General features: G+C 43.7%; 1 protein-coding gene across 14 annotated transcripts in view; it reads left to right on the forward strand.

Annotated features, from left to right (window-relative positions):
* The first annotated feature begins 919 nt into the window (after nucleotides 1-919).
* Nucleotides 920-10,545, forward strand: part of tcf7l2 (transcription factor 7 like 2) — an 85,705-nt gene continuing 76,079 nt past the window's right edge. For 6 of the 14 annotated variants that reach the window (XM_084040575.1, XM_084040583.1, XM_084040584.1 and 3 more), the window contains exons 1-3: nucleotides 921-1,535; nucleotides 1,739-1,805; nucleotides 2,024-2,148. In XM_084040575.1, the coding sequence (XP_083896701.1) occupies nucleotides 1,347-1,535; nucleotides 1,739-1,805; nucleotides 2,024-2,148 (381 nt within the window). In that variant the 5' untranslated portion in view covers nucleotides 921-1,346. Of the gene's footprint in view, nucleotides 1,536-1,738; nucleotides 1,806-2,023; nucleotides 2,149-10,545 lie in introns of all 14 variants that reach the window. The other 8 variants (XM_084040581.1, XM_084040585.1, XM_084040576.1 and 5 more) reach the window with 4 other exon arrangements.

Raw genomic sequence — 10,545 nt, forward strand, 5'->3', positions numbered from 1 at the left:
AAAATGTCTTCCTAGAATAACTGGTATGCATGCTAAATGAATAAAAGCAGGACACAAAGGTTTTGCAGATATATATTGTATTGTATCTTATTATTTCATGTTATGGTTTTTACATTTTATATTACGCCGCAATCACCTACAGTGAGCATCGTCTTATACTGTATATGTCTTATTTTTTGTGTCAGAATGAGACACAGAATTGGAGCATCAGTTATTTGTGTCCAGTCTGTCTGCTGAAGGAGAAATAAATAAATAAAAAAACACCCGGTCTGTGCTGCCAGTGAGGAATTCAGGTTGGTCCCAGAAGACATCACACCTGTCAAGAAAGCAGGATGCAATAACACCCTCCATCCCCAAAATAAAAAATAAATACATCTGAGGAAAAATTATCTAATATAATGAAAAATAGATCTAAGGCAGTGACAAAGCAGGTGAAATGGGGAAAACAAGCGTTTTAGGCCTCTATTCTAAAAGCAAAAAAAAAAGACAGAATGATTTTTTTTTATAATAAAATAAATCACTTTAATTTAAGCTGTAACTTAATTTGTGTCCCCCAGTATGACAGACTGGTATGGTGGAGTCAAACTGGTTGCAAACAGCCTGAGGAAGTACCCTCTTTTCATTTTTCCCTCTCCCTTCCTCCCTCCACCGGGAGACCGCCCATATGTGCGTTTAATCCACGTTTTACAACACACACAAAAAGCAACTCCTATCTTCCTCCTATTTCACCATCACTGTCCTGCTCCCAAACTGCCTTTTTCCTCCTCTCACATGCTTTTTCACCGCAGTCGTCCGCCGGCTTCCTCCACCAGCCTCCCTCCCTCCCTTTCTCTCTCTCTCTCTCTCTCTCTCTCCCTCCCTCTCTCCTTTTTTTTCCTTCCTCCTATTTATGAAAACGTCACTTCAAGTCTCCTCCCTGTTTGAATCTCATTAGTTTCTTGTGTGTTTCTCCCTGTCAATAATCCCGAATCCAGACTCTCTCTATTTCCATCCCTCTCTATCTGTCAATCAGCGCCGCCTTTGAACTGAAAACCACTCCGACCAACTTCAACTCACTCAATCCGAGCGGCGAGGCTCCTTCTCCGGCTTCCTTTTTCCAGCCAAGATTCCCCTTCTTTTTTCCTGCTTGTGTGACTTTTCTACTAAACCGCCAGAGCTTCTTTTTTTTTTTTTTTTTTTGGAAAACGCCAAAATACAGACCCCCCCTCCCCTTTTCTTACCCCCCTTTTCCAAAAAAAAAAAAAAGAGAGAAAAACTTAAACTCGGACTTTCCAGATCGCCGAGATCAAGGGTTTAAAAACTTCGCGTTTTTGCCCGACACACACGCGCAACAACACGGGGGAAAAATGCCGCAGCTCAACGGCGGCGGAGGGGACGATCTGGGCGCAAACGATGAAATGATTTCCTTCAAAGACGAAGGGGAGCAGGAAGAGAAAATCTCGGAGAACTCTTCGGCAGAAAGGGATTTAGCCGATGTCAAATCTTCGCTTGTAAACGAGTCGGAAACGAATCAAAACAGCTCGTCGGACTCGGAGGTAAGTTGCACATTTCTGTTTTAAAAAAAAACCCCGGGGTCGATCGTCCTCCCCGGCTCTGTTAAGTCACGGTTGACGGGGGGGACTTCATTTCTAACATTGTCACGCTGATATAGACTTGAAAAAGAAAGTTTCTGCTTTCGCCCCTCATCGCCCGCTGTCTTTGACTTTAACGCAATCCCTGTGTTTCATTGCATTTCAAGGCGGAAAGACGGCCTCCGCCTAGATCTGAAACTTTCAGAGACAAAACACGAGAAAGTTTAGAGGAGGGTGAGTTCCTGCTTTATTCCTATATTTGTGTTGTTGTTGTTGCACCATGACATTGTGCGCCTGGCGGGAGGGCACCACTTTATTTTCCTCAAAATGCATTTTTATTTGTTGGGCAACAATAAAAAAAAAAAAAAAAAAAAAAAAAGTTTCAAGGCCGCTTTATATAAAAAAAGTTTTTTTTTCTCTCCCCCCCTCCCTCCCTCCCCCCGCCATGTTAGCTGCGAAAAGGCAAGATGGAGGGCTGTTCAAGAGCCCACCGTACCCGGGCTATCCATTTATAATGATCCCCGATCTCACAAGCCCCTACCTTCCCAATGGATCACTTTCTCCAACAGCGCGCACAGTAAGTTCATTTATTTACGACTGTATGTGTGCACACACACGCACACACACACACGCACACACACATGCACACGCACGCACTCGGACTGTTGTCACCCACAAAGTGCAGCCGATAAAAGAAATGTCGAGCCAAGTTTCTGCAACTCGTCAAGTGTACAGTACTAATGGCATGCACGTCCGCCTGCAGCTAGCATGCTAACCGTGCTAACAGCTAGGACCCAGTGAAAATGGACATTCTGTTTAAATCGTGTGCACTTGACATCTCCACTCCTGAGTTCCCCCCTGAATTTTGTTTTTGAAATCAAACGCACGGGAAGAGGTAAAACTCGTGTTATTATGATATAAATCATAATAACGACGTTGTTATTATCGTGCAGGGTCTCCTGTATTCCAGGCTACAAGTGCATGTTGTTTTTTTTAACCCACTGAATAATGCAATTGGCTTGTGTTTGCACAGCCTCATCAAACATGCCCTTTTTTTTTTTTACTCTATCACAAGCTGCGTGAGCGTCCAGACGTGCACCGGCTCTCTGACACGCTGCAGTGTATAACCATGTAAAAGCACGCAAATAATAATTTAAAAAAATCAATATGCAAATGAGCTTTTTAAGTCATTTGCATGTGTCAAAACCCATTAGGACGTCACGTGAAAGGTGCATGGATTCAAATTTGAGATTTTTTTTATTTATTTATTTTTTATTTAACATTAATAAATATTTCTTATATATATATATATATATATATATATTTATATTAAAGTGTGATTTATTTAATAGAAATTCTGTGCATGTGCACCACCTTTGCCTCTAATTAAGAATCCATTGCCTTAAAAAAAAAAAAAAGGGCATTTGCCATGTAAACCCATATTTATAAATAAATTCATGTTATTTAGACACAATCAGCCGTGCTATAATTATGCACACTTACTCATTTGCTCAGCACCTCGCTGGTCCCACTGGGCAATAGCAATCCTTAAGCGGCATAATTTACTCAACCATGGGTGTTTTTTAGCCCCCCTATTTTAAACGGTTGCAATTACAAGTCTGCGCTTTAGGACCTGTCATCTCATTTTACAAGGTTAAGGCAAAGACCAGGCATTAGGAAATATGACCTCTTCGCCCCCCCGCCCCCCCTCCGCCACCTCAGCGTTGGCTAACGAAACTGATATTTCTTACCTCCATTTTATTTGCGTGCCGTGCACACCTTGAAAAATAAATGCACATCTGACACATAATGCCTTCTTTTGTGCTTGACACAATTCCTGCCTTTTGAGTTGAACGCCATCGTCCACTGTTTCACGTGAAAAATAATTCCCCCTCTACCTGCGTGTGTGTTTTTATAGTTTTTATGTAAGATTTCATCATTCCTGCCATTTGCACACATGAGAACATTTTGCCTTTTTTTTTTTTTTTTCCTCCCCTCTCTCCTCCCATCTTAGTCAGCCAGCCTTGTTAATGCTACCGGCTGGTATGTGGAATTAGTCACTCATTATTCTCATCAGCACTGACACAAACGCACATTCACAACACACATGATTTGAACTGAGGCACTTCCTTGTTTCGGTGGCAGGGGTTTGTATTTTCCTTTTGTGACTGTCCCAGCGCTGAGCCCAGTAGTCGTCCGAGGAGCGCTCCTTTCATTGTGCCTATGCAGCAGTTAGAGAAGCAGATTGTGTGGCATGGCAGGGAGGATTCCTGCGGCAAGACGGTGTACACTCTTCTGAAATGCTATTTTCAGCAAAAGACCATTCTTTAAAAAATGATTATTTAAATATGGATCCCTTGATTTGTTACCTGTTGTGTGGTTTCCTCCGTGCACGGCTTTCTCGTATACAAGATGAAGTCATTACACAATCCCGAAAAAGCCACTGTTGATTATCGAGGAGATGCTCTGCTCGCACGTTAGGAGGCAACGTTTATTACAGCTGAATTGGCGGATCCACCTGAACAGCGACTGTGAGATGATGAACATGGTTTTCGGCTCGCGGTGATCTTCCTACTGTACAGCCTCGGCCCCCACTGTCTGCAGCGCCCTGTGTGTCCAGCCATTAGGGCTTTGAAGTCGGCGGCCGCTGTAATATAAATGTATTAGACTTAAAGCCGGCATAAATAATTCACCCGGACATTGATTAGCTGTCTTGCTCCCTAACATGTCATGTGAAGCACCGAATATGACTGCTAGTATTATTGGAATGAGACTTTCCTCTGTCTCGTCATGAAAGGCTTTGATTCTCGCTGCTTTTCCCTTCGCCTTCTCTTCCTCTGCACCTCTCGGTTTTGGGCCGATGCTGTGATTTTTTATTTTTAGCATATGGAATTCAACATCTAGGCCTTTTTAAAAAAAAAATCTATTAATCATAAATGATTTAAATTGAGCTTTTGCATTTCTGTGGCAAGAATTTTCAGGTATTTGTCAAAAAAATCAAAAATCTATTTATATTATTTTGACCTCTTTTCTGTCAGCTGGCACTAATGCTGATCTAACTGGACGTTTCACCTGGTTTCTGTTTTTTTTTTTTTGCTTTTGCATGGCTTGAGTGGGAGAAAAAACAAAAACCTGTGTTGTGGCAGTTAACCATAATTTGTCTGACCTCTGGGAGCCATAATCGGTGAGAATTTGTTTTCCCTACCACCTCAGTCCAAGGAGGCTCGGGATTTAGTATCATTTAGCTGTTTTGACGTGACGTCGTGTCCAGGCTTTTAAAGCCTTCCTGTCCTCGTCTCCTCCTCTCCTCTCCCTGCCGTCTCCCTCCTCCCCAAAAAACCTCACACAAAGGCCTGCTGGATCACTGGGTGCAGGTTGAATTGGAGAAGTGGCCTGCCCAGCTCACCCCGGTTTTCCATCTCCTCTCACTTTCCCCCGGTTCCCTCTCGCTGTCTCTCTCTCTTCCTCTCCCCGTCTACCTTTTGTTTCCTGCCGATGCTAACGCGGGGCTTGTGAAAAAAGGCGGCGGGTTAACTGCGGTGCTGTTGGCTAACATCACACCTCAACAGGTCTGGAGAGCAGAGGCTCAGGGAGGGAGAGCGGGATCTGGGCGGCCGGCTCTCCTGCATCGGGGCTGCAGGGCCGTAAATCCACTGGCTTTATTTACTGCCTCTCGGACTTATGAATGTTAAGATATTTGACGCCACCCCTGGCCCCATAATTCTCCAAGCCCGGAGACTTTTGGCGGAGGTTTTGAGTTTCGACGTATAATTACGAGTAGTTTAAAAAAGAACAAGAAAGTGGAAGGGGGGGGGGAGGGGGGGGAGGAGGGGGGTTGCAAACGGGGCGATGAAAATGCAACACCAAGCATCCACCGCTGTGTTTAGAGTGAAAAAAAAGACGCTCCCAGAACCCGTGGCGATTCTGCTACAAGACTGTGGAAAGGCTTTGTGTGGTTGAAACAATAGCTTTTCTCCCCTTTTTGCCTCTTTGTTTCAGTCGTGTTGTCGTGCCAGGATCGCTCATGTTGCCGCAGATTCACCTTCTTGGGTGGAAAAATAAATCCCCGACTTCTTCTTCCTTTTAAACACGTTTTTTTTATTTATTTTTTTATTTTAAGGGGAAGACATAATGGATGGATTTTCTGGTCAGATTATTGTAATGAACATGCAGAAGTGAATGCAACGCCACCCTCCTTTGTGCTCACGTGCACACATTGCTGCGGCCTTATCTGTTATAATTGACACAGACAGACAGTATCTTTCCTAAAACGTGGCAGCGGCATAAGCATAACAATGGTATATCATATGGATTATGTGTGTTCGGCTGCTGTAAATGGATTTTTTTTTTGGCTGTGACAAGAGGGGAGATAGTTTAATGCGGATTTAAGGGACAGGGCCCACACCTTATCAAATTGGCTTTACATGTTAATGGGGCCTAATTGGTGTCCGCGGGGGGTTTCGTGGCACAACGCGGCCGCAGTTTGTGCCTCCAGCCGCAAAATGCACTCTGAGTTTAGTTGGAAGGTTGCGCTCCTTTTGTCTTGCAAATCACTTTTGTTTACAAAGTATGGCGGAAGCAGCTCCCGCTCTCTCTCTCTCTCCCTCCCACTACTCCTTTTTGTGCTCCATCTCTTCCTCTCTCTCTCTCTCTCTCTGCTGTTTGTCTCATCCTGTGCGAGGAGAGGGGAAAGAAAAGGTCCCTTATTTTTCTTCGACTCAATAAACAGTCATAAAAAGCACAATCTGCTTTGGATTTGAGGAGTTAAGTTGGAGAACGGGGAGGTGGGGTTGGGGGGGGGGGGCTGGGAAGCAAAGTTTTGGCACCATTAAATTAAAATTGGGGCCTGCTAGACATTAGCGGTGCACAGCACATTCTCGGAGCTTAATTAGTCCGAACTGTAATTGTTCATGGTCTGCCAATAGGAGTAATGCTCAGGAAAAGTGGAGTTGCACTAAATCGGCCCAGGGTTTTTAAAACAATAAATCACTTGCATATTTGTGCCGTGATTCAGATGGAGGCTCGACCTCTCCCATCTCGACATGTGGTAAATTGTAAAGTCAATGAATCGCAGATGTAGGGGTGGGGAGGTGGTGGTGGTGGTGGAGGGACTCAGAAAGAGAGGGAGAGGGAGTACAGTAAGGTTTTGTTAGTGCCTGGTGAATGAATGGAAACGATTTGTGCAGTAAATATTTACTGAAAATATATTTATATATATTTTTTTTATATTTCTCTCTCTCAGGGAGCGGGGCTTAATTGTCTAATGCTGATGATGTTGGCAGGCTGAGCCGTGTGAGAGCTAACGCGCTCGTCGGTCTGTCACTCTGCTTGAAACACCACAGAGGCAAAAAAAAAAAAAAAAAAAATCCAGTCAGTCAGTTTGTGAGTGTGTTTCTAATCAGATTTTTAACTAGTGCAAAGGGAGTAGTGGTTCCCTGGTGGCAGTGTGCGAGCCGGGTTTGGGTGTAGCTAACGTTCAGCTGCAGTCAAGTCTGGTTTGGGGTTGAACCTTTTTTTAATTAAATCATTGACTTCATACTTTTTAATGTAATGACAGCTAATCTGATGCCTAATTTGGACTTCAGTGTAACAGATTATGCCTGTTGCTCATTAAGCCATAGCACAGTCTGGCTATTTTTTTTTTCTTTTTTTCTTTTTTTGGTAAAACAAATTATTCTCAGAGTGGATAAATCTATTACCACCTCCTGTATCCTTCCTTGTTTCTGTCAGTGAGCCACCACACTCTGCTTTTCTGTGCTTGAGCAAAGAAAAAAATGGCATTAGTTTAGCAGCTGTGCACTGGTTGCCCCCCCCCCCCTCAACCCCCCCGCCCCCAGTGTAACCCCCCGCCCCTCCCCTCTCAGCCCCCCACCCTCGCTCCCTCTTTCTCCCATGCATTTCTATAGAGCTCAACACAAAGATAGTACTGTACATCTGGAATGCAACTTTTGTCATCTGTTAAATATAGGCTAGCTCTGCTCCTGGCCCACAGGACTCGGGGCTCCCTGAAACATGGAAATTAAATTATTGTGCGCGTGTGCGTTCACGTAGCCACCAGCTAAATTCGTATCCATATACCCAGCATGTTGCTTTATTTTTATTTACTGTTTTTCCTTGGTTGGCAGCACATTTTGCACTCCCTGGAATTGTTGGCAAGTTCACTTTTAATTTCAAAAGCAGTGCAGAGATGCACACAGAAGCAGATATTCATTTGTTTGTTTTGAGTCTACATTTTAAACGTGAACAGTAACCAATCTTTCCGTCAGTACTTTGGAAATGCATTGCTTTTTGATTTGTGAATGTCCGATGGTCAGAGCATAGCTGATTCACACGTCCCCATTGAGCGGTACAAATAAGTGTTGACAGTGTCGGTAGGTAGAATGTGGAGCTTCCCCTTCCAGACAACAGAGGGAACTTAAATGGAGCCGTTACCAAATAAAGACTTGCTGGAAATGGTGATAAGATAGATTATAGTTACTGTGCTGCATCCTGCTGAAAAGATGAGGTTAAAATGACTATTGATCGCATCTTTTTCGATATGAAACTTATGCTTAGGATTAGCTAGGTTCAATAGATGATTATCTAGAATTGGTATTTTCCACAAAGTGTCATAATTACAAAAAAAAAAATATTGAAAATGTCATTTTCTAGAAAGGCAGTTTGAAGAATGTTTTTTTTCCTTATGGAGCTATAAATGTGCATTTTAAACCAATGGAGGATATGAAATCCACAGAATGTTACGTGAAAAAAAAAATAGTTTGGTGCTCAGGTATCACTCCAGAAATACGTCTGGTATGTGCATTTCTGTCGTTTTCCTTCTCCTCCTTGCCTTGAATGTGCATATTTTTGTAAGTTCATTCATAATGGGGCGAGAGTGCTCCAGTAGCCAAATGAGTTCACCAGTAGCGGAGTGGGAGGGAAAGCACGGGGCGGGAGGGGAAGAGGGGGGGGGCGGGCAGAGAAAAGCGGGAAATGTGTGTTTGGGCTCTGAGTGTGTGTGTGTGGAGGGGGGGGACGGAGGGGCGACAGCAGAGGAGGGGGGGTCTGGGGTCGGACACACAAAAGCCGTCTGAATAGAGCGCATAATTGCTGTTAATGCCAGGGCAATGAGAGCAGCGACAGTTCCTGGTTAGATGTCCAAACAATAGTGCCCCTAGGCTTCACATTTATCTTCCCGTAGAAAAAGAAGCCCCAGCAGGGCCTAAGCGCAGAGGAACATAGAGCAAGTTTCAGTTGCTCTATGACGAGCAAGGGGATGTGTTCACGTGTGTGGTTTCACCCTTCCCACCTCCTCCACGTTGCTCTCTGCGCTTCCCACAGTCGGCGTCATCAGAAAAAACAAAAAAAAAAGTGCCTTAAAAGCCGAGAGGCGCTGTGATGCCGGAGGAGTTCTGGTGGTGCCGGCCTTCTGTTTGGATTGTGGAGTGTGTTTGGGAAGGGTCAAAGTGCACCAGCGCTGACATGCTTTCCGTTGAGAAAGGAGCTTCCCCTCTCACCCCCTTTTTTTTACAACAACTGATAGGGAGTGCTTGAATCTCTAGCTTGTGTGTGCGTGTGTGTGTGTGTGTGTGTGTGCAGGGAGGAGGTGCCACACTGCCATCACAGCTCCTAATGATCATGTCGGGCTAGATAATGACTAGCCGTGCCAGTGTGCAGTGAACACCTGTGGTACACCAGCCTTTTATGGATGTGGTAGAATGCTCTGGAACGTACCACAGAAGAAGAATCTCATTCATGCTAATGGGTTTTTGTTTGTTTGCTTTTAAAACACTTTTTGTTTAGGTTTGTTTTCCCCGTCTTTATGAATAATCAGACCGTTAATGGTCGAAAAATACTGTCATTAAAACATTTTCACCTTAAAATAGAACTAATTACGTCACCTCAGTTTATTTATTTATCTATTTTCTGTAATATTTTAATTGTATAATTACAATATATTAAACGTGAATATCAAACTTTTGAGTTGGGCGACATACAGTAAAATATGTGGATGTTGTTTTTCCCCAGCAGTCTTGTTTTTGTACCCAGTTTTGCATCTCCAGTCTTAATCCAGTCAAGGGAGTTTCTGGATGCAGATAATCTGCTCAAAATGGTTCAGATGGGAAGGAGGCACGTTGTGTGTGTGTGTGTGTGTGTGTGTGTGTGTGTGTGTGTGTGTGTGTGTGTGTGTGTGCTCAACACATAATGGAGGAGTTAAAGGTGATAAAACTCCAGTCAATGTTTTTTTGATCTCCTAATTAAACTTTTAATTGTAGCAGGATAAGCTCCGAGGAGTGCGTGTGATTATGTGTGTGTTTGGGAAGCCGAGTGCGTCCGCTAATGAGGTGATCGTCTGCTTGTTTGTGGTTAAAAAAAAAGGTGATGGATTCATAACTGCCTGCGAAAGGTGAGGGGGGGTAGCAAGCAGAAATAAATGAATCTGCTAATCTGCGGATTATGGTAGGATTGTGGGGGGGAATGTTGGCGAGATTACTTTAAAACGCACAAGGCTAATAAAACGTAACCCCTTTACACTGGCGTGCCGTGTGGAATAGCGTTAGATTCTTCTCTTTTTTTTTTTTTTGCCGATCCAATTCCAGTGGAAAAAAACAGATTAAGAGTAAATTCCCATGTTAGCTCTTTAACCAGCTGTTAGAAACCTATTTACACACAACAATAATATGCTTCTTGCAAAGAGACAGCTGTCAACTTGTGTGCGGCGCTAGCCAACATTTAATTTGAGCAGCCTGTCACATCCACACGCAGGCTACGCCTCGCACGTGGGCTTCCGATGCCAAAAACCGTTGGTGCAGGTTGTGTGTGTTTATCTGCCTTCAAATTGTCTCAGTCAACATGATCGGTGACGCACACTTAAATGCAACACATTTGAGATAGCGTTCAAATAATTTGCTTTTCCTCTTCCCTCGCCCCCAAAAATGGATCTTCACATTTTTAAATCCAAAATGCACGTTGACATTGATCAACACGTTTCCAG

This window comes from Eutrigla gurnardus (genome assembly GCF_963514095.1).
Source record: "Eutrigla gurnardus genome assembly, chromosome: 22".
In the NCBI taxonomy this organism is placed as follows: domain Eukaryota; kingdom Metazoa; phylum Chordata; class Actinopteri; order Perciformes; family Triglidae; genus Eutrigla; species Eutrigla gurnardus.